At 41.1% G+C, this 24,905-nt stretch overlaps 1 protein-coding gene across 6 annotated transcripts in view; it reads right to left on the bottom strand.

Moving 5' to 3' along the window:
- Positions 1 to 24,905, bottom strand: part of ARHGEF4 (Rho guanine nucleotide exchange factor 4) — a 328,802-nt gene that overhangs the window by 54,274 nt on the left and 249,623 nt on the right. For all 6 annotated transcript variants that reach the window (XM_043523021.1, XM_043523017.1, XM_043523019.1 and 3 more), the window contains one exon: positions 17,210 to 17,349. In XM_043523021.1, the coding sequence (XP_043378956.1) occupies positions 17,210 to 17,349 (140 nt within the window). The remainder of the gene's footprint in view (positions 1 to 17,209; positions 17,350 to 24,905) is intronic.

Genomic DNA, 24,905 nt, shown 5'->3' with positions numbered 1-24,905 from the left:
CTTTCTCATCACTGACCATGCATATGCCTATATGGTAGGTGTTGTCCTTGTCAGAGAAAATGACTTAAGATATTAGCCTGCAATTTGGTATACTCTAAAATGTTATTCTTCTAATGTTCACCAAAACAGCACATATTAAGTGAATAGTGCAGAATATTCATGGAAATTATTTTTTAATTGCAATAATGCACATCAGATAGTGTATCTGATCCACCAATCAGGGAACAGAAACATGCCAAGTGATTAATGTGTCCACTCAAAACAGCTCAAATTGGGAATACTGATCAATCCCAATGACCCGTTCACAAACAAGTTACAAACCAAGCTGTATTTGCAGAAGATATTCAGTGACTAAAATTTCAAACAACGAATACATTCAAGAAAAATGAAAATCTGTTACTGGGTAATGTGGGACAGAAAGTTAAAAAAAAAATGTAATCAATCTTTGCTAGTTATTCCTCCAGCTCTTCATTGTTTCTCTGTACACTTAGTGTGGTGTCAGCCTTTAAAGATTTGGCTCATTGTTCCTTTTTACAAGGCCTGTTAGTCAGACGTAATGAACAAACAAAACCACTTGCTTTCCAAATGAAAGAGAAAATTTCAATATTGTCTCGGCTGCCCTGGGACATAAAAAGCAGCTGTATATCAATATGAAAAATTAATAACTGCAATAAATAGCACAGGTGCTTCTGCAGAAAAGGGGATTAAATAACTTTATTATTGGTCTTCTCAATTATACTGAACTGTGAAGGCAAAAAGCATGGGTTGCAAATTGCAAATCCAGTGAATAAAACAGTGCAGTAAGAACAAATATTGGCGTCAATACCTCTGCTTCTATCCACAACAGAGTTAGAAGGGAAAAAATGTGGTAGTACTGTGCATGACGCTGAACCACAAGTCTTTCCTCTATTCCTCTTAGCACAAACATTTCAATCTAGAAAGACAAACATGACATTTGTGGGCCAGATCCTTAGATCAGTGCTTAATTTGTGCCGGGGCTTGCCAGGGCTGAGCCCCAGGTACCTCTAGACTTGCTGCATCAGGTTTTTTGGGCACACAAGAGTTTCAAGCCGCAATGTTCCGCCTCCACTCACACGTCACTCAGCTGCCAGAGGAACGTTCCTGGAGCATTGCGCTGCTGCTTGCATGATACTTGAGCCCTGAACCTCTTGCATTACAAATTAAGTACACCCTTAGAAGGTGTAATTTGGATTAACTCTGCTGAAGTCAACGAAGCCAAGTTACATCAACTAAGAATTTGGCCCAGCACGTAAATAACATGAAGGCAAAATAATGATTGGGGACAGAACCCCTAGGAGTCATTCGTGGTACCGTAGTAAAGTGAATTTCTAGGATTGTCTGAGTTAGATATAAAATGGGAGAAGGCATCGGAAGGGGGAAGAAGAGAGCTTCCTATAAGAAAGTGGAAATAGAAAGATTGAAGATTTGATCCAAATCCCATTGACTTTTCATTTATTTTATTTGGGGTTAGTTTGGGCCCCTTTATACTTCAGGTACTACAAATAACTTGTGCTCTACAAATCATCAGACGAAACAGGCTTACAGTCTAATTTATTAACACACAATTAAAAATCAATTACATAAAAATAACTATATTAAAATATTACGGTAGCAAGGCCAAGCAGTCAAAGTAAAGAAATGCTACAATTAAGGGCTTGTCTACACAATCAATCATGGCAAGCTGGGGTGTGAATTTACCTCACAGTAGCCTGCTGCTCCTGTCTAACTGTCTGTGGACCCTGGTGACAGGCATTAACAGTTTATTAATGTGTTTTGATCTAGTCATGTTTCTGAAAACAGGGACTTATAATTGAAAGTGTCAGGCAACCTTAATCATAGGCAGTGCTACCTACAGCACCTGTAAGAAAGATAAAATGTTTCCTTATTACAGGGATGTTGATCATTGCTTAAGGCTAGATAGTGGAGCAAAGTGTAACAGTGAGATTTTGTACGTGTGCTGAATTAGCTCTCAGGAATCAATGTAACTAGTAATTAGTAATTAGCAGTAACTAGTAATTTACGATTGAGCCAGGGCCTAAAAGTGTCAGAATGGAAAAAGTTCAGCTGTTTAAATTGCACATGGCCAAACATTTCCATAATGGAAAACGATTTTTATAGGTCCAGAATGCCCTCTGAAGTTTACAGCCTGTAATGTTCCATGGCCACTATGTTACGAGTACACTGTGAGAGAGTTGTTTCTCATCATTCCGGATAGAGCACAGCGTGTTTTTCCAGCAAGTATGACATGGCATAATTCAGTTTCTACAGTCAGTACTGCACTGGACAGTTTACAGGTTTTCTACCATTAGTATATTACAGATGGTTTCATTACTAGAGTGCTAAGATATGGTACATTGGTTGTCAAAGGACAATAAGCTAGTCCGCAGATTTCTCTGTATGATCCACAGATTTAGAGATTGTTGCATGGGGTGGGGGGTGAAGGGTATGACGTTCAGCCATTTCAACCATGTAGTTATAACTGAAATCCTCAGAAATTAAAGGATTCTGGTGACATTTCCGTACCTTTGTTCCTCCTCACTTCCTCAGAATGGAACACTTTCTGAAAGTGACAACAACTCCAGCCCACGAACAATTTATTCAAGGTTGGAGGAAGATGCAATAATCCCACTTTGGAGCAGTTCTCTACAGGGGACATCCCTTGTATGAAGAAAAAATCTTAACTGGGGATAATCTAGAAGCTAGAATCAGTTATGAAGGAGACCTTTCACCTTCAGACCTCTGTAGTAGAAAGTCTTCAAAGTTCTGCTGAAGGCATAGTTCTTGCCCTCCGCCCCTCCCTCTTGCTCTCTCTGATTATATAAGGGTTTTCAAGCAAGCAATTTAGTTTTGTGATGCTCAGCATATTTAAATGACACTACCCAGTATAAAGGATGAGCATTTGTGTATCTCTTTTCTTTACACAATGTGTTTTACTACAATTCAGGTCAGAGAACTGCCATGACGCGCTCACTGCGTTGTCTTGTTGCCCACCTCTGAATATCCCAACCTTGCCAGTTCTGTATGTGAAAAATACTGAACTCCGTTACACCGAACAATGCTGTAAAGAATGCACAACTGGCATGTTATCGTGACTCCAGGGACCCCTCAATGCCAGTCAGGAAGGGGGTTACAAGAAGGTCCTGATACTGGTATGTACATTCTGGTTCACCAAAGAATGTCACGTGAGGTTTGCCAGGAAAGCCAGGGTCATGCTGGTTGTGGATATCATTGTGAAATGTATGTACAGAGGTACTATGCAGGAGTTATGTATGATTATTGTTCTTATCTTCTGTGTCACAGCAGAGGTGCAGAAGCAGGTTTCCTGTCAGACAAAAGATTCTTATTCACCTGTCTCTCTGTCAGCATGTACAGTTACTTTGCGAACCACTGCTATCATCTTGTGCTTCTCCATAGTAGAGTATGCATGTCCATTGTGGGAACAATCCGTCCATGCTAAGAAATTAGACTCTGTTTTAAGCAACAGGTGTTGTGGAACAACAGGATTTCTAAAGCCAACACCAAAGGATAGCCTGTCGTTGGCAGCTGGAATTGCACCACCTGATATCAGGAGGAAGGTAGCAAGTCAAAGGGAAAGATCTTGGCAGATGGAAGAGCCAAAGCATCCATTATACGGTCACACAGGAATAATCAAATGCCTTAAATCGCGAAAAAGTTTTATAACCAGTTTTGTGCCTTTAGATACGACTGAGGTTATGGAATGAAAGACTACGCATAGTTGGACGCACTGAAATAGATCTGGAACTCCAGGAGGACTTTCCAGGAGGGGCTGATATAGACTGGTCAATGTGGCTATGCCTGAACCACCTGTGCATGCAAACTGGCAGATCAAAGACTAATATGAATAAATGGGACTATTTTAATGACATGATATAAGCGAGTGTGGCAGGGTGCAGACCGTGGAGCACCTGCTCATTTACTGACTCTTTGGGGAGACCTGTACAAAGAGGACCTTGCTGCAGCGATGGAAAAAGCCATTGCTTGTGCATGGTTCTGGAAGAACATCTAGTTTGTGACAAGGACACGAGAAGTAGCAGCAGCATGTATAATAAGCATTGTAAGCAAACACAATGGAGGCACATTTACATATGAATTCAACAGCGAAATATGACGTCAACAAGGAAGGGCACACAGCAGGGGATGAGAACCTTATCTTGGCGAAATATGACGTCAACAAGGAAGGGCACACAGCAGGGGATGAGAACCTTATCTTGTGATACACTTCAAAGATTTGCTACACTGTATTTGGGGAACAAAGAAGAAATGCTGTCATCTGGCACCTAAGAAGTAAATGGGCAGTGCATATACAGTCATAGAAATAGAATCATAACCAGGCTTGGCTGAAACACTGCAGAGGATATTTGGGGTGAGAAACTTGAGACAGAAGGTTAGCCTGTTAAGTCTGGTCTCTAGAAAGTATGGTATGGTTTTGTTTTATATGTAACTTTTTGTTTCCATTATCCTCACTCACTATCTCTTGAACCTTTGCTCAACTTATCCTTGTTTTCACTATAAATATATCTCAGTGCTGTGCTATTAAGATAGGTGCTGATCCCAAATTGAATCTTACAAGCTGGTGTGCACACTGTTTCCTCAGGGACAGCAGACCTGGTATTTCTGAGTGTGTCCAGTGGATAAGGGGCTGAACACTACAGGGAAACGCTTCAAAGGAGCTTAGTGACAGGGTGCACCTATTGTTAACCTGCAAAGCAAAATGAGGGCTGATGTTGTCCTGAGGAGAGTGCTTGTGTAGTTAACAGGCTAGTGGCACCAGGAAGCTGACACCCAGTTAAGCACAAGCAAGTCTCCCTTATGATGGAGGCAGGGGTGTAACAAGGTGACTCACAGTCCTGGGTACCCCGAGAACCATCATAGTAATACACATAGGGCCCTACCAAATTCACGGTCCATTTTGGTCAATTTCACAGTCATAGGATTTTATAAATCATAAATTTCATGAGTTCAGCTATTTAAATCTGAAATGTAATTGCAGGGATGCTGACCCAAAAAGGAGTTGTGGGGGTGTTGTAAGGTTATTGTAGGGGGGGTTTGCAGTACTGCTACCCTTACTTCTGTACTGCTGCTGACGGCAGCACTGCCTTCAGAGCTGGGCAGCTGAATTGCGGTGGCTGCTGGCCGGGAGCCCATCCCAAAAGGCAGAGCTGCCACCAGCAGCATGGTATGGTATTGCCACCCTTGCTTCTGCACTGTTGCCAGCAGAGCTAGCCCCTCAGTCAGCAGCTAATACTCTCTGGTCACCTAGCTCTGAAGGCGGCAATGCAGAAGTAAGGGTGACATGGTATGGTATTGCCACCCTTACTTCTGCACTGCTACTAGTGCCCGGCCAACAGCCACCGCCCTCCGGCCGCTTAGCTCTGAAGGCAGCACAGAAGTAAGAGTGGCAATACCATGACACCCCTCCCCCAAATAACCTTGTAACCCCCCTGCAACTCCCTTTTGGGTCAGCACTCCCAATTTGAGAAACGCTGGTCTTCCTTGTGAAATCTATATTGCATAGGATAAAAGAACACAAAAGACCAGATTTCACGGGGGCAGACCAGATTTCACAGTCTGTGATGCATTTTTTATGGCCGTGAATTTGGTAGGGTCCTAAATATACAGTAAAATTTGCGTGGTAACTCTTTTCACCAGTCTCTGACGGAATTTAAAAAACTGGAAAAAGTCTGAGTTCTCTGGAGTGTTTGAGTGAATAGGATATTTGAAGGCAATAACATAAATGAGTTGTGTTCAAAAAAGAGACTACTAGACTGGAGGAAATGTTACAAAGCAAAAAAAAAGCTCGACTCAGAGAAATTTGAGGGAGACAAATGTATTGGTCCAAGTGGCCCATTTTAGTCTAGCAACTATTGATGCCTCTATTCAGGCCAACAAGTTAGGGAAAATGCAGCGAAGTAATGTGCACTGAAGAACAAATAATGACAGGCGGTTCCTGGTAGTGTGCCCCATTTGTTTTGCCCAAGAAACACAATAACGAGACACACAGCTCTTGATGATTCCGCCATAAACACTCCAGAATGTAACTTTCAAACAGGTCAACAACGCAGACTGGAGACATTGTTGCTTTGTGACTCTACTGATACACAACTCCTCCTCTGACCTACGGTAAATAAATAAGTCATTCTTGTTTGTATTACTAGCAAAATATCCATGAGGGGCTGAGAAATTTGCTGAGGGTATGTCTGCACAGAAAATGCTATAATGGCACAGCTGCACCACTGTAGCATTTCAGGGTAGACACTACCTATGCCAATGGGAGGGGTTCTCCCAACGGCATAGGTAGTCCACCTCCCTGAGATGTGGCAGCTTGGTCAATGGAAGAATTCTTCCATCACCTAGTGCTGTCTACTCGGAGACTTAGGTCGGCTTAACTACACTGCTCAGGGTGTGGGTTTTTTACAACCCAAGCGACGTAACTGGGTCGATCTAAATGTATAGTGTAGACCAGCCCTGAGACAGCACATTCAGGGGAAGGAGTGAGTTACCTCCCTCCATTTGTTCAGAGAGTCAGACTGACTGGTCCACTTGGTGAGAAGATGGGTTGGCCAGATGCAAGGACTTTGGGAAAGGATAAAATTTGAAATGGGTTGGGGGGGGGGTTGAAAACAAAACAGAACTGAACAAAACATTCTACAGGACCACTATCACCCACCTCAAACATCTAAATCTAAACAAAGACATTGGGGACCAGATTCTGAACTAGCATAAATCAGTGCAACTCCAATAAAAGCAGTTGAGGCTCGATTTACACCACCAGAGGATCTGGACAATGATTAAATGTCTCCATGAGTCTGCTTCACAGATATGCAACATGTGGAGATTTGCCAATCTATTCCAAGGTTATATACAGGCAGAGACAAAGGAAGCTATTCTCCCCTCAGGGTCACGTATGTATGTGTATGGGTGGGGGAGTAATTGGGTTAATACAAGTAACTTCTATTCATTCTAAAGGGAGTAGCAGACATGAATCATGTGACCAGAAGAGAATAACAACACTCAGAGCATATTGTCAGGGTAATCTAATGGGGCTTGAAACAAAGCCTGCTGAAGGGAATAGAAATCTTTCCATTAACTTCAATGAGAACTGGATCAGCCCTTAAAGAACTGACACTAACACCCCCTCTGATCTGCAGCTCCTACAGTTTGATGCTTTAATCAAAAGAATCAAATATGATATAAAGGCACCTTCTAATCCTTTTACTACATTAAAGTGCTCTGGAGCTTTGCTCCTCTGCCCCCAAACTCAGGCCAGTTCTGCTTCCATTGTCCTCAGTCCACACAGCACTGGCCCTTTGTCCCGAAGGTCACCAAAGCCACAAGGGAGGGTCTGCCAGGGGATAAATAATACTCTCTGAAGTTCCAGAAGTCGGGAATGAGTCAAATACTTTTGTTTCTCTGCCATAAGATTCAAACAGATTCTACAGTGCAAAAAGAAAAATAGCTTCTCAGTCAGAACTGAAAGAAAAATAATCTCAGAATTTTTCTGTCAGTAAAACCATCCCAAAGGAAGTTTGAGATAGAAAAGTTGGTATGAAAACCAGTTTGTTCCAGAGAAACTCCCTCCTGCTTCCATGTCAACACTTATGTCTGGAAGTGCCTAAATCAACCTTCACCACGTGCTTTTCCACTCTTTCAAATCACTTCCAAAACCCCATCTCTTCAGAGACCATATGTGCAGAAACATCCAAACCTCTTGTGCTCCTACTAGCCACTACATGCGCTTCTTGAACTAGGAGACCCGTCCTACTTTACTAACTCTACTTAGTAGTGGCATAGTATGGGTGCGGCTGTATCAGTAATAACTTGGAAGCTAGCCTTGCCTGTTGCACACAGTACACTATCCCTGTACTACAAACCTAACTATGGTTATATTATTTTTTCTGAGGTAAACAGCGCCAAACTCTTTGTGCCTTCTTAAGAAGAAATCTTTCCCTGGATGTTAGGTGTAATGCTGGTGACAGAGCAGTGTGGACACACAGTGGCTCCAAACCACAAATTGCTAGTGCACAGCAGGATGGTTCAGGTTGGGTAGCCACTCCACACACAAGAGTCTTTGCTACAGAGTACACCTAGGGATTTTAAGCCCAAATCAATATTCCTAGCCAATGTTGGGGAATAAACTAGAGATTTATATGGAGTGTGAAAATGAAGTTTTATAATGGAAGTTGACTACAGCCTTAACTGTGAAGAAGCTACCATCTCTCCAGAGCACTAGTAATACTTTTGAACAACTAACAAACCAGTTTTCTGATTCTGTTATTGTGGCAATGGTTAGATTAAATTTTGGGGGGAGTCCCATATAATTGAGAGATTGGTTTTACAAACCTATAGCAATACTGGGTAACGTACAGAGACTGCAAGGTGTTTTGGCACAAAAAGCTTTTGGAATCAAAAATCTGTTTGGATATTTTTCCCCAAAGGGAAGAAGTATTCTGTGATAGGGTGCTCATCTCTTCCCCCAACTCCCCAAACTAGGAATGCATTTAATACTAGCAAAGAACAGAAGTTATTAACAGTATCCCCTAGTACTTGCATTGCCCTTGACAAGCCTAACAAAGCTGCTATAGCCTTCACAATTTAATAGCTCACATGAGATTGGCAAAAACATTTCAAAATACATTGTTCTATCTTGGGTGTCTTGTTTTTACTTGGAAGGACTCTGAGAGAATGAGGATGCTATTGAGGAAAAGCCTGGGGTGAAGCTCGATTCAAAACTGTCTACGTCATTAAAATGAAAACACTGATTGGGTGGAATTAATGTCAATTTGTGCATATTTGTATACAGAAATCTCATATACCTGCATACAAATATGTATGTATATACATATAGGGCAAGACACATGGTCTTTTGCATGACTGGAAGGGTGCAAAGAAACCATCAGCCTGCCCTAAAAAGGCTGACAAGGATTTCCCTGCCCTAAAGAGCCTAGGATAATCCTCAACTCACATAAAGCAGGCGTAGTCCGCTTTACATCACCAACTCCTCATCTCTTGTTGTAGAGAAGGGGGCAAAACGAGGAGCAGAACTGGGCAGGACCATAGCACACAGTGTTCTGTCTGATCCTCAGCTGGTAGAGAGGTCCCTGTGGGATTCCTCCAGACAGTGTAACTTAGAGCAACCCGGAACCACCTGTGGCTGCCCCAGGATTGAGAGTGCAAAAAGGTGTCTCGACAGCTACCTGGGAAACCTGTTCTACCTCCCTAATCAGGTGCTCTGGACATGTGAGGAGTACAGCTAAGGATCTGGCCCACAGTATATGCCATATTCACTATGAAGTATCTGCATGAAACTTTTTTAAATAAAATGCAAAATACCTCTGATGCAATATTAAAAGTTTGCACACTTAAGAATCTCTCTCTCTCTCTCTCACACACACACAAATCTGAAAATGCAGAGTTTTTAGAACATGATGCTGCAAACGTGTATGTATGTGCTTAACTTTAAGCATATGAGTAGTCCTAGTGATTTCTATCGGACTGCTCACACGTGTAAAGTTACTTATATGCTCACACCTTTACTGGATCTGGGCATTAGACTACAGGGTCCTCAGGGAAGAAACTGTCAATTTCTTGTCCTTTACAGCGTTGAGCACCATTGGTACCTAATAAATAAATGATTGCTGCTTCCAAACCATAGTTGTCTCTGTTCAAATCTTGGCCACAGTAACATGTGGGATCTGCAAACAGGGACTTGAGCCAGCAGAAGGAGGGAGGGAGGGCATTTGTTATCCAGCTACGTTTGCTTTAGAGTCTGGCTATCAGCTGGGAGAATATACTCACATGAAGACATAAAAGAGGCAATAAATCATCTCTCCTAGACTATATGCATGAATATAGTGTATCACTTCCAAAAGATCGATCTATCTAATTATGTATGTTGTAGCTGGAAGTCTGGTCTGACAATTTCTTTCCTAGATTATTTGCTATTCTTGAGATTGATTATATCCTTCCGAGGCAAAATGTTACACGGAGAATGGTATGTTTTAAAGACTTATTTTTTTTCATATTGTTCGCTCATGAAGTGTATGACAAATGTATAATAAACAAAATATCTTAATGATTCTAGATGTATTATTCTTAAATGCAATGGACTATACTCTGTACATTAGTTACTGTTTATGCGGTCTTTTGCAATATTGAAATTTACCTGAATTATTTGATGGTAACTTAACCTGTTTTAGTAATGGTGTTACAGTGCTAAATCCCATGGAATGACTAAAGATGCAATTTTAAAAACTAAGTTTTAGAATCAAATTACAGCTTCCATTACTGTATTTACTAGGGCTGTCGATTAATCGCAGTTACTTATGCGATTAACTAAAAAAAATTAATTGCGATTAATCGCACTGTTAAACAATAGAATACCAATTCAAATGTATTAATTTTGGATGTTTTTCTACATATTTATATATATTGTATTCTGTGTTGTAACTGAAAATCAACGTATATCTTATTCTTGATTATAAATATTTACTCTGTGAAAGAAAAACAAAAGAAATAGTATTTTTCAATTCACCTCATAGCAAGTACTGTAGTGCAATCTCTGTGTCATGAAAGTGCAACTTAACACTGTAGACTTTTTTTGTTACTCAAAAACAAAACAATGTAAAACTTCAGAGCCTACAACTCCACTCAGTCCTACTTCTTGTTCAGCCAATCACTAAGACAAACAAGTTTTTTTACATTTACAGGAGATAATGCTGCCATCTTCATATTTATAATGTCAACAGAAAGTGAGAACAGGCATTTGCATGGCACTTTTGTAGCTGGCATTGCAAAGTATTTACGTTCCAGATATGCTAAACATTCGTATGCCCCTTCATGCGTCCGCCACCATTCCAGAAGACATGCTTCCATGCTGATGCCACTCGTTAAAAGAATAATGTGTTAATTAAATTTGTGACTGAACTTCTTGGGGGAGAATTTTATCCCCTGCTCTGTTTCACCCGCATTCTACCATAAATTTCATGTTATAGCAGTCTTGGGTGATGACCCAGCACGTGTTGTTCATTTTAAGGACACTTTCACTGCAGATTTGACAAAACGCAAAGAAGGTACTAATGTGAGATTTCGAAAGATAGCTACAGCATTAGACCCAAGGTTTAAGGATCTGAAGTGCCTTCCAAAACTTGAGAGGGACGAGGTATGGAGCATGCTTTCAAAACTCTTAAAAGAGGAACACTCCGATGAGGAAACTACAGAACCTGAACCACCAAAAAGGCAAATCAACCTTCTGCTGGTGGCATCTGATTCAGATAATGAAAATGAACATGCGTCGGTCCGCACTGCTTTGGATTGTTATTGGTCAGATGTATGTCCGCTGGAATGGTGGTTGAAGCATGAGGGGACACATGAATCTTTAGCACATATGGCATGGAAATACCTTGCGATGCTGGCTACAACAGTGCCACGAGAATGCCTGGTCTCATTTTCAGGTGACATTGTAAACAAGAAGTGGTCGGCATTATTTCCTGCAAATGTAAACAAATTTGTTTGAGTGATTGGCTGAAAAAGCAGTAGGACTGAGTGGACTTGCAGGCTCTAAAGTTTTACATTGCTTTATTTTTGAATGCACTTATTTACTGTACATAATTCTACATTTGTAAGTTCAACTTTCATGATAAAGAGATTGCACTACAGTACTTGTATTAGGTGAATTGAAAAATACTATTTCTTTTGTTTTTTTACAGTGCAAATAGTTGTAATCAAAAATAAATATAAAGTGAGCACTGTACATTTTGTATTTTGTGTTGTAATTGAAATCAATATATTTGAAAATGTAGAAAACATCCAAAAATATTTAAATAAATGGTATTCTATTATTGCTTAACAGTACGATTAATTGCGATTCATTTTGTTAATCGCATGACAGCCCTAGTATTTACCTCTTTTATAGAGTGATGCACATAATTCATACCCCATAACATGAAAGAAATCTCTTTTCTGTGCATTAGTTATTTTGTTAACTAGAAGCATTATATATATTTTCTGGGTGTATTGATCAATGTGTTTTTCAACTGAAGCCAATGAAACAACAAATAAAATATATTTCAAACTATTGCAAAACTGGTGATTTAAACTAGGAGTTCTTTTGGAAGCCCTCTCAACATGCTATAAAAACTCCATGGCCCGGGGGGAGGCCTTTGGGCTTCAGCTGTGAGTGGGGAGGCTTCTGCCCCACAGGACTGGGGCAGTGCTTGGGAGCCCTGTGGAATGGGGGGCTCCAGGCTTCTGTGCTGCAGGGCGGCTTCTGCTCGGCCTCGGGACACCTGGGCTCAGAGCTTCAGCTTTGCAAGGTGCTGGGACTCGGGGCTTCAGCCCCATGGGGCGCCGGGTTCTAGCCGCCTCACGGGGATCACAGACCTTCCACCCTGCAGGATGCTGGGGCTCGGGACTCCAAGCTTCAGCAGCTGGGTGCCTGGACTCGGGTGTCCGAGTGGCTCTGCTTGGCAGACCCCCTGAAACGGTTTGTGGCCCCACAGTGGGCCATGGACCCCTGGTTGAGAATCACTGATCTAAACTATATGGCATGATCACAGAATCATAGAAATATAGGGCTGGAATGGACCCGGAGAGGTCATCTAGTCCAGCCCCTGGCGCTGAGGCAGGACCAAGAATACCTAGACCATCCCTGATAGGTGTCTGTGTAACCTGTTCTTAAACACTCCCAGTAACTGGGGTTCCACAGGGTCCCATTGGAAGCTATTCCAAAATTTAACTATGCTTACACTTAAGGAGTTTCTCCTAATATCTAACTTAAATCTGCTTTGCTTCAGATTAAGCTTACTATCCTACCTTCAGTGGACATGCAGAACAATTGATCACCATCCTCTTTGTAATGGTCCTTAATATATTTGAAGGTCCCTCCTCAGTCTTCTTTTCACAAGACTAAACATGCCCAGTTTTTTTAAACTTTCCTCATAGGTCAGGTTTTCTAAACCTTTTTTTCCCCTCCATCTTTGTTGCTCTTCTCTGAACTCTTTCCAGTTTGTCCACATCTTTCTTAAAGTGTGACGCCCAGAACTGGACACAGTGTTCCAACTGAGACCTCACCAATGCTGAGTAGTGCTGGACAATTACCTTCCATTTCTTACACACGACACTTCTGTTACTATAAAATAAACTATAACCCCTTTTCAGCAGTACTACTGCCTAGCCAGTTATTCTCCATTTTGTAATTGTGCATTTGATATTTTTCTTCTTAACCGAAGTCTTCTTAACTGAAGCATAGGTCTATATTGAATTAAATCTTGTTGATTTCAGACCAATTCTCCAATTTGTCAAGGTAGTTTTGAATTCTAATGTTGTCCTCTAAAGTGCTAGCAACCCCTCCCAGCTTGGTGTTGTATGCAAATTTTACAAGCATACTCTACTCTATTATCCAAGTCATTAATAAAAATATTGAACAGTACTGGACCTAGGATAGATTCCCTGCAAGACCCCCACTAGATACTTCTCCCCAGTTTGACTGTTATGTAATACGTATTAGATTTATCATTGACTTTAATGGGGCCAGGATGTCATAAAAATATATTAAGTCCATTGACATAAATAAATAGAAAAAAATGACCAGTTTAGTCATTGCTTTCAAAGATAATTTCCAGAGGCTTGATTCCTTCCTCTGTACCCAACCTATCAATGCTGTTGATCTTGGAAAAATCATCTAGTAAACAAAGATATGCTCAGGTACAATAGTGAATTTTCCAATTTATGCAGAAACATGCTCCCCACAGCAGAGAGTAGGAATGAGCCCTTTGTCTAAGATCTGATATGTTCTAAATCAGTCATGCCTAAGTCTACTTGCCCAGTTTGATTAATTTTATTTGATGAGCAAATAAAGTATTATTGTTTTCTTCACTATTGTCACCGTCATGGTACGGGTGAGTAAGTAGATTTTGTGCCTAAACCAGTCAAAGTTCTAGATAATTTTACAGTGCTTAAATTAAATGCATATGCTTCAATTTCATGTAATTTATAGCTACAAGTGTCCAATTTATTATGTTTCCATATCGGAGGACTGAAAAACTACACAGCATTAGTAATACAGCTTCCCCCTGCCGTATTTTTCAGCTGATCATACTTTGGATATGTGTGGATCTGTTGCCTGGAACTACCCCAAACAAAAATATAATCTCAACCAAAAATCTCTTTTAAGTACATTCTCTCTGCTCATGAAAAAGCTTTGACAGGGCCTCCAAGAAAATATTTTTCCCCTTTTCTTTTCTTAGGAATTGGTTCATATAATTCAAACCCATCCTCTATTATTACTTTTTGATTGGTTTCTTTCTTGGCTCCTACACATCCTCGACCAGTTCTTCCTAGGTGGGCTCTGTAAGCCTTCCCCCTTTTCTTCTATCCCGCAAACCCCTTTGTCAATAAGTCATTCTACTTCCATGAAAGGCTTCATTGTCATTTCACAACCATTGTCTACTGATCCCAAACTGAAAAAAACTGAAGTTAAAAATAAGGAACATTTGGTCTGCCAAATGTTTAAAAATACATTTCAATCTTTCTCTGTTTATTAAAAGATGGCTAAGAATGAGGATATCTGCAAGGAAATTGGCATGGTTTCCTTGCCCTAGACCAATGAAATACCAGTGGAGATGCAATAAAGCAGGGAAAACACAGCTTGGAAAAGTTTATTAAATGATTATATTTTAGCTTCTTCACTTGTAATTCCCCCAAGGCTATTACTGAAAACCTTCAAGAAGATCCTGCCTAGAAATATTTTTATTTTATAGAGGCTATGGGCTTTGATGCACCACTGAAGTTCATCAAGATGGCTGGGAACTGGGAAGGTTTATGTTAGAAATGTCCATTCTAAATTTTCAAGTATTTGTTCATTTAAAATTCCTGAATTAGAAATTAGCATTCCATTATACTGTGCCATTCCAGAAGTCCATCATGCAGAAAGGCACTTTGCTAATGCTAATTGATGCTAAATGATGGAATCATTATCCATCAGAACCAGTGGACAAGGTAAATAATGTGCTACCTGTTATCGGGCCAACAAAACAAGTTGCAATACACAAGCTTACACGGCACAGGCCAATAAACAAATAATCAGTGTTGACTGGTTGACCTGATAAGTCTATGGATCTGAAATGCCAACAGATCCAGAAATGCTTCAAGACCTTCGCAAGTTACAACTGCTCTGGACAAATCAATATCCTTTACTCACCCAAAGTTACATAAGCAGTTAACAAAGACAATGAACTCTAAAGAAAAAAAGCTCTTGTCCTCAGTAATAAAGAATGAAGAAAATGAAATACAGAGAATATCTGATATAGAAACAGAACCATTTCCAAGTGAAACAAAATATTTTTCAGAATTTATCACAAGGTATAAAGATTTCTTTAAGGATATCTGTAATCCCTACAATATTATATTTTATCCTTTTCCTTTAACCTCCCTCCCCTCACAAGAACTAGAAAGTTACCTACAAAAACTATGTTAAAAGAATGTTATTTAGGTTGCATACTCAAGCACTTGAAAAATCAGAAAATGCAGTAAACACCTTCCATAGTTCGAAATGTATCCAATACATGTTGTGGAATACATTTCCTGTGCTGCTAAACATATCAGAGGCTACTGGCCAAATACACCTCAGGTACCAGCTAAATGTGGGTGAATGCATTCCTAGTGCTGTCATATGTATCATGTCACTTCCAATTCCCTTTCATTACAAAGTGAAGTGGATGTAACAGCACAGGAAACTGAGCAAGAGAGTAGTTTTGTGGCAAATCTTGTTTTATCCTACCAGTTTTCCCATCTGTATCACAGCATTAGATGCCTTGGTGTTCTTCTAGATTCTTTATGATTACTTGCCAATAATAAGGGGAAAACCAGTAATGGGATGAATTCTTAGTTCTATGCTGCTGTGGTGGCATGAAGAGGCTGTAAAGTGGGTGGAAAAAGCGCCTGGTAAGCCGCTTTCATTAGAAGCCTCCTCACCGGTATAGAGCTACCACAGAGACCCTATGATGGGCCTGCTCCCACCCCCATTGTAGCAGTGTAGCTGGAGCATGCTGTATTCCAATTATTCTCTGCTCCCTATGATGCACAGGGGGTTGTGGGAAGCAGAGTGGAAGTTAGAGCAGCTCTAAGGCTTCCACTTTCCCAATAGTACAGGGAGACTGGTACGGGAAGGAGTATATGCTGTACTGTTTTAAAAGGGTGTTGTACCTGTTGTTTCTAAGTATGTACCTCATACAGCTCCTAGAAGCTTTATGGCTGCCTCTGACACAGGCATAAGGTGGAGCCACCACCATTCCAGCCGTAGCTGACCCCTGAGAAAGTATAATACATCTTTTATCGGTGGCCCTCCACCTTGTGCAGGTCACAAAAAGGTAGCAGAGCATATAGCACACTCAGTACGGCAGTCTGTGTTATAGTTCATAGGTAGCATGTCCTCAGCTCCTCCAATGAAATGTTTATTAATTCACCCAAAGAAAAGAGCATTCTATATATTGTGTAATACTGCACAGCACGACACCTATTTTAATGCACTAGACAAGGGCATTGTACTTTTGCAGCCAGACAGATCCTGTGTGTTGACTAATACTCATCACACCAGTTAGACTATGGAACACGTTCTAATTTGAGACAAGCAATTAAATTGATGTCAGCATTAAAGAACCCTTTGCTAAAACCATCCTCTTCACTAATGTGCTACTTGTTTGGACATAAGCTTGCGTTCAAGGTGAAAGGTTTGAACATGTGTTCAGAACAATCCTTTCAAGGACTTCAAAATCATCATTCTAGCCCCACTAAGTAAAAATGCTTACCACACTTCAGATCACACCACCCCGGAAAGTATTCCAGCCTGTGCTGCTCACTCATGTCTGTATGTTACCTTTCTGCCTAAAAACACACGAGAAGAGAGGAACTCCTAACTGAAGTTACCTGCAGTTTAGGGAGCTGCAGTTCCATTTTATATCACATCAGCATTCCTTCGATGCTGGAGCCAGCAGCTATATGGAAAACCCAAATGTGAGTTTGGGATGATAATGCAATTAAAATGGTGACCGCAGAAAGTGAATACTGAAGCTGTACCCATTTAACCAGGAACCTATTGCAACGGTGATGCCTCACTACCAAAAACCAAAAGCAGCCTCCTTTCTGCTTCTTCACAGACCTACAGTTGCAATACCTCATTGATGGCAAGTTGTTCTCCTCCTCCTCCAGGGTGGCCGTAGCGGTGACTGGAACTCCGAAAGTCCTCATACAGATCCTCCTCACTTCCCACATCGTCTGTAAGAGCTGTCTTATCCAGCGCCCCATCAGTGATCACTGCAACAACAAGAAATGAACTGCTTAACAACACTGCTGAGCAGAGACATGAATGACAGCAGATGGAAAAGATCATTAATCTTGGATTTTAAAGTAAATTATTTTAAAATCTGTTCTGCTAGCATGACTGAGAGGTGCTGATTGATGTCACTAGAAATCAAAGTTGTCGGTTTATACAGAGACCATGAACAGCAAAGGCACTAATAATGCAAACTGTCACAAGCAGCCACACAAAAATGGCTAAAACACAATGTAAAGGAACTACCAGTGCTGCAAGAGGACTGTTCACTACTCATGCCCATTTCAAATTCTATCTCACTATGGCCCTGATCCTGCAAACCATTATGAACATGCGTGAATATGCCCACTGAGATCTGTAGTACTACTCACATGCCCATTAAGTTGAGCACATGCACCAGTGTTTGCAGGATTGGAGCCTAAGTGAAGAGCAAAACAAAAGCTATTTTCACACAAAATCTCAACCTCTGTGCAGGTGAGTGAAGAACTCAACCATCATCCTCTTCCTATTTTGGCAAACAATGCATAGAGTTAGTCAGAAAAAAAAATAGGAAAGTCAAGGGAATGTAAACTTAAGTTTGGATTCAGGTAGAAATCCTGGGTGGTCAGAGCTGTTTCACCTTTGCTAAAGCTTGACTGATACCAGCTTATACACATCTGAATTTATTACCATCTTTGCTCTTTCATTTTGATAAATGAAGGTTACTTACCTGTAACTGGAAGTTCTTTGAAATGCACAATCCCTATCTGTATTCCACACATGGGATACGCATGCCCACTATGCACCTGAGTCTGGAATATTTTATAGACAGTGTCCATTGGCCCAAAATGCACCATAGCTCTCCTCATTATCTGAAGCAACGGCACAAAAGGTGGTGTGCGCCAACACCTCTCCAGTTCCCATTCTTACTGCAGTTCAAATAATCTGCAGCAGCGGGGACAGAAGGTGGTGTGACAAAGCTCTGCCCTTGACTCCGTGGGTCCCATGTTTCCTGGCGGATTTCGCTAGTCTCAGAGGCTCACTGTGACCCTCCCCATAACCCTTCTTTCTCTCGAGACAAGGGTCACAGTCTACTGAGCCATTTTCATCATAGGCCAGTGAGGGAGGTGAGGAGAAGTTATCCTTCCTTGCACAGTCTCTGTTGTCTCCCAGTCTCAGTGATTAATCAGGGGGCAAAGGTGCGGGGGGGGGAGCCCGGGCCCACCGTCTACTCCAGGCTCCAGCCCAGGGACTCTAATAGTATCAGCTATGGTAGCTGACCTTTTAGAAACATGACATGTACAATTCCCCGGGCTACTTTCCCCCCACAGCAGCCCTCACTTCCTCAGGCTCCACTTCACCCTTACCTCAGGGCCTCCTTCCTTGTCCCTGATATGGGGTGTACTACTCAGCCTCTCCAACAGCGCAACTTCCTTCCACAGCTCCTGGCATACACACCCACCTGACTGGCTGGGAGGCTTTTAACTAGTTTCAGCCAGCCCCTGATTGGCTTCAGGTGTCCCAATCAACCTAGCCTTCTCCCTGCCTTCTGGAAAGTTCTTAATTGGCCCCAGGTGTCTTAACTGACCTGGAGCAGCTGCCATTTCACTTAACCTGGTACCAGGGATTTGTTTAGCCTGGAGCTAATATATCTATCTCCCACTACTTTTCTATAGCCATCTGGCCTTGCCTGTCACAGTGGGTAGTAGAATAGAGATAGGGACCATACATCTGAAAGAATTTCCAGTTACAGATAAGAAACCTCCATTTCTTCTTTGAGTGTTGATGCCTATGTGTATTCCACTTGTGGGAGATTAACAAGCAGTAGTCAGATGGGGGGTGGCTGTGAGGACGCAGAAGTGATAGCTGACTGTTAGTACTGCTGTCCCCACTGCTGTATCTGCAGCTGACGACTGGACCAGAGCATAATGTCTCACGAAGGTATTCACAGAGCTCCAAGTAACTGCCCTACATATCTCTGGAAGGCGAACATCTCTCAGAGATGCAGCCGAAATAGCTTGCCCTCTAGTGGAAGGAGCTCTCACCCCCCCCTTCTGAGGGGGAATATGAGCTAGGGTAATACAACCCAAAATCCATTTTGAAACTGTCTGCATCAATATAACTTGACCGCTTCATCACTTTGCTTGGGAAACAAATAGTTTATGTTTTTCTAACAGACTTTGTTCTTTGCAGACATACAGCAAAGCCCTTTGGATGTTCAGAGAATGGAGTCATCTCTCTTCATTTGAGGCATGGGGTTTTGGAAAACATACCGGTAAGTGAATTAACTGACTCTTGGAAACTACTTTAGGAATGAAGCTAGGATGGGGTCATAACAAGACCTTTTCTTTATAGAATGCAGTATATGATGGGTCCATCATGAGCGCTCCCAGCTTGTTGATTCTTCTGGCTGACGTTATGGGTACTAGAAAAGCCACCCTCATGGACAGATGGGCCATAGAGTATGTAGCTAGAGGTTCCAAAGTGGGGTGGGGTGTGAGCGACGATAAAACAAAATTAAGGTTACACTAAGGCATGAATTTCACCAATGGTGGAAAAGATCTGAGAATCCCATTCAGAAATCCAGTTGTGACAGGATGAGTGAATACAGTACGGTTATCCATCGGAGGATGGAAAGCACTGATCACTGCTAGATGCACTCACAGAGAACTGAGTGCAAGACCTGAAGACTTGAGGGTAAGTAAAGATTCTAAGATAGTAGGGATCCCAGCTGATTCTGGAACTGAGTTTCGTTGGTGTGTCCAAGAGGAGAAACACTTCCATTTTGCTGAGTAACAGCTTCTTGTAGAAGCTTTTCTGCTTTGGTTAAGGATGGATTGCACCCTTTTAGAACATGAGTGCTCTATTTCTGATGTCCATCCAAATACCAAGCCCTGAGTTGCAGACTGAGGTGCTTGAACCTGCCCTGTGCTGTGTTAGAAGGTCTGGTAATGTGGGGATGTTCTTGGGAGGGTGAATTGAGAGCTTCAGCAGATCCGTTAACCAGAACTATCTTGGCCAGACGGGCACAATCAGTATGTCTCAAGCTCTGTCTTGGTGGATCTTCTATAGAACTTGTAAAACATCTAATAGCACTTTTCATTGCCTAAATAAGCACTTGCCACTGAAGGAGTATCTATTACCACCATAGGCATGTAATTCTACTCTTGCAACTTTACGTAAGTGAGGGCACATCTCCTGAAAGCCTGTCTCCTTCTATTGGATAAAACAAGTGCTAAAGTCCTGAGCATGAGTCTGAAGCCAGTGGAAATACAGACTAGATATCAGAAGAGAATTAATGTCATTTATGCTACTTTTACACAAGGAAAAACTGGTCATCTTCTTTAAAGAATAGAACCCTTTTGTATGGTTTTCTCAAGGTTAGTTGCAATTTTCTGAAACTCTCTTTTTACCAAGTACATTCTGAGACGCATGTCCTGGGTGTTGACCGATAATCACTTATTCTATGCTTTTATAAGATATTGTGTATACGTTTTCTGATTTGTAAACTCAGAGGATATCATCTTCCTGCTTTTCTGAGACAATAACAATGGTAATAACTGAACAAAATGCTGATTGGCATTTGTATTGTGATTAGCAACTGGTGTTAGAATAAAGCATACGCCGTTTACATGATAAAGAGGTATACTCCAAGGACTCTTTCTACAAAGGCAATAACACAATGCCTACAAACATAATGCAGATAAAATACACCTGATGGAAGATGTCAGTTCAATGGATTCACTAGTATTGTAGTACTAAAGCTAAATGAAATTAAGATCTCAAGAGATAACACCATCTGGACTCTTGGTGATCTCACTGACCAAGTTACAAAAGATGTAATACTCAAAATCCTTGCAGTAGGGGAAGGGCAAGCGGGGTATGACTCCTGGGCTCAGAACCCTAATCTAGTCCATCTTCCAAGAACTAGTCCAGAATCATTCCCTACAGGGTATTTTCTTGTAGTTTATTTGCTCTCCAAAGAAAGCCACCATCCAGAAGTCACACTCTAATATCATCAGGAAATATGTAGGAAGCCTTCAGCCTGACCAAAAGAAATCAATAATATCCAAAGCACAAGCTGCAATGATAGGTGGGCCAGAAGCAGGTCCAAAGATGTAATCTGATATATCACTGTGAACAACCTCTAATTCAAATCAAAGTAACAGATGCCATGCAGTACATTTTGAAAGGCCCCCAAACATGGGAATTTAGCCATATGACTAAGAGCCCAAAGGAGCTGAGCTTGTGGTCTTTGAAGCCAATGGCAAACCACCCATTGAATTCAGTGGTGCAATATTCGGTCCTTAACAGCTCTATGGGCTAGACCCTCAACTGATGTGTACCAGTGTAACTCCACTGAAGTCAACTGCACCAGCTTAGGATCTGTCCCTGTAATTCCAAGGCAGTGCTTTGGAAATATAGTTGTAAATTTCCTGCACAGCAGAGATTACACCAACAACTGCAATGACAGTTCCGTCAGTGCTTCCATTGTATACCATATTTTGTCAGGGTTTCATAATGCAATCATTTCCAATCACATTGTGTTGAAACTCACATGTTAGTAGTCAGCGAAATGCATTATTTTACATCATAATGACTGAAGTATACAGATCTGAATGAAACATTTGAAAAGTTTACCCTTTGAATGACAATTTACTGAATTCAACAGAAATTTGCACGGTGGCAAAGATCTATTGATTCTCACTTTCATTTGCACACAAAGCTTCAATTAATTTTAGTGGAAACTATGTGCCTGGGGACAATATGCCCTTACAATTAAAGTAGAGTTTGCTGTGGAATGGTTTAACTGCCCAAGAAGTAAATGTATCTGTGTTAATAAAAAACCCGTGGATGTTGCAAAAAATAAATAAATAAATAAAAATCAGTGTTTTAAGGGATGCTTGACAAAAGCCTGAGTATACATCAAACATATTTCAAATATAAGCTACCAGCACCCTATTGAATGTATGTTAAAAGTATATGTTTCACAGAGAGCAATTCTCACATCTAGAATACCACATATAAAACTCAAAAGTACTGAAACTGCCAGCTTCATAATTGTAATCAGTGCAGTTATAAAGGATTCTATTCTGATATTATTTAAATCAACTAATCTACCACCACTGATACATCTACCATAGTTTGAGAACCGCTAACAGATAGTGTGTGCTACACGCTGTACTGTTAATGAACTATTTTGGGGGGAATTTGTGTAATGACAGAAACAAAAGGTACACTTTCAAGAACATAATGGATTGCTTTGTACAGGAGTGCATCACTGTTTAGCCCATCAAAGCTCCTCTTTCTTTGTGTTCTGTCTCCCTTAGCATGGTACCTTATTGATTCCTGCAAGCTTTCATTGCTTTTGCTTTATACCCCCTCTCTGCTGGTTGCATTACATAGAGTATAACTGTCAGCCTGAAAAATGTTTCCTGACATCTTTAAAGCTTTCTGATTTTGTCATGTTTTCCCAGTTGTACTATGATCCGTTTTATATGGGGGGAAAAAAGCTTCATGGAGAATAGCTCTATTACTTAAAATATTCTATACCTCAGGTAAATCTCTGGCCAACTTTATTTATTTTTCCTATATAGATTTGTTTTTCTTACCATGTCTTGCTTAACTTTAACTCAGGGGTCAGCCTCATTAGCCTTGAAAACTGTTGCTACATCTTGTATTGGTTGTCCAAATTTAACTAAACAAACAAAAAGCCATAGGTAAGTTTCACCAGAGAACTCTATTGCTTGTGACAGGTTTCAGAGTGGCAGCCGTGTTAGTCTGTATCAGCAAAAACAACGAGGAGTCCTTGTGGCACCTTAGAGACTAAAAAATGTATTTGGTCCCAAATAAATTTGTTAGTCTCTAAGGTGTCACAAGGACGCCTCGTTGTTTCTATTGCTTGTAATAATGCAAAAGGTTTTTGGTTCTTAATCTGTGATGGAAATTTGTCCACGAAAGAATTTTTTCATGATATTTTGTCAAAACTGCTCATGGTTCAGAAGGCAGGAAGAAAGCGTTAAGAAAAATGGTGACGAATGAGACTTTGTTCTGAAGCAGCTTATTCAAGAGGGAAAAAAGAATCCTGAGAGTTGATTATAAAAAAACAAAAAAACAAAAACATCCTCTGAAACAGTGACCCAATACACTAGAAATCAGTCAAGGAAGTAGGGCAAGTGAAGGCTCTTAATATAGGTAATGATTCAACATGCACAGTCGTAATTTGGTCAAGCAGGAAAGAAGTAAGCTTGAGTCTAAAAATCTTTTAAGTGGACCTGATAAAAATTGTTAAAATAGTAATTTGGTTTCTTCATTAGTTTCATCAAGTGCACAGTACTAGTTGGACAGGCACCCATTATGCTTCACAGGAAGCAGAGGCAGCCTTGCTGCGCCCTTCTCCCCAGTCCCAACAAATGCTTGTTTTCATCCGTACTTGAATGCACTGATGTGGTCACAGCTGGCTGTCTCCTTTTCTCACTGAGCCCAATAATCTAATCTGTCACGGGAAAACAAAGAACAGTAAAGAACAACTTTCACCCCAAAACAAGACTCTGAACTACATCCAATTAATTTTAAACCAATTTCCCCAGAATTTAGATGGCTGTACAGATAAATTCTACTAACTATGACAACAGATTCTACTCTGCAGAACATGGGGAGGGAAAGAGGCCATGATTTACCACTATGGCTGCCTGCCAGAGAATCAAAATCCTGCTTTGTATTGCTGCAAGTCTGAACCTGAGCTCAGGATTTATGTCACAAAAATACTACGGCAAATAGAAAACTTTGTCATGCTAGCTCATAAGTTATTCTTCTTAGTCCTGAAGCAGACATTCTCTGGAGAGAGGAGAACAAAACCATATAAACCCTTCTGTGTGCTGCCGAAACCAGAAGCAGCAGCATTGGGAGGAGGGTTCAGGGATCTGAGCCCCATCATCACACGTGAGCAACAGCGGGGGGTTACAATAAACGTCATAAACTCAGAACACTGATCAGTGTTGATAGCACTAATTACATTGGCTGCCACTGGTTACACTCACCATTACCTTGAAGACGGTTAGAGTCGAGAACACATTTGAGTAAATACGAATGTAGCTTGATAAAAATTAAGCTTAATTAAATATGTTAGAAACAGAAAAGTGGAATAAAGAAAAATGGTTCACCTTTCTTCCGGCTGCTTGGGAAAAAGTGATTTATTTTTCTCTGCAGTGTGAAGAAATGGGGGGGGGGGGGGTAGGGGGAGATGGCGGACGGGAAGGAGCATGCTGTGCTCTTTAAACGGGCTGTAGCAGATTATTTCCCACACACAGCACTATAGAGGTGCAAATGGAGGAATTATGCCTCAGAGGAACACCTCCCAGGGCACTGCAGTGGGTGAGAGATCAGTCTAGCCTAAAATGATGATGATGAGACTTATAATTACATAATTATTCCCAACTCCAATACCAGCTCACTTCATGACTTCAAGCTACCCTCTCTGCCTACAGCCTTGTCTATGCTGGCGGCGGAGTGTAGAATACATGTAGCTACAGGCTGCAGTGTAAACTGGCTGCGTCCA

Source organism: Chelonia mydas, chromosome 9 (genome assembly GCF_015237465.2).
Source record: "Chelonia mydas isolate rCheMyd1 chromosome 9, rCheMyd1.pri.v2, whole genome shotgun sequence".
Lineage (NCBI taxonomy): Eukaryota > Metazoa > Chordata > Testudines > Cheloniidae > Chelonia > Chelonia mydas.
This window is presented reverse-complemented; position numbering and strand designations above follow the sequence as displayed.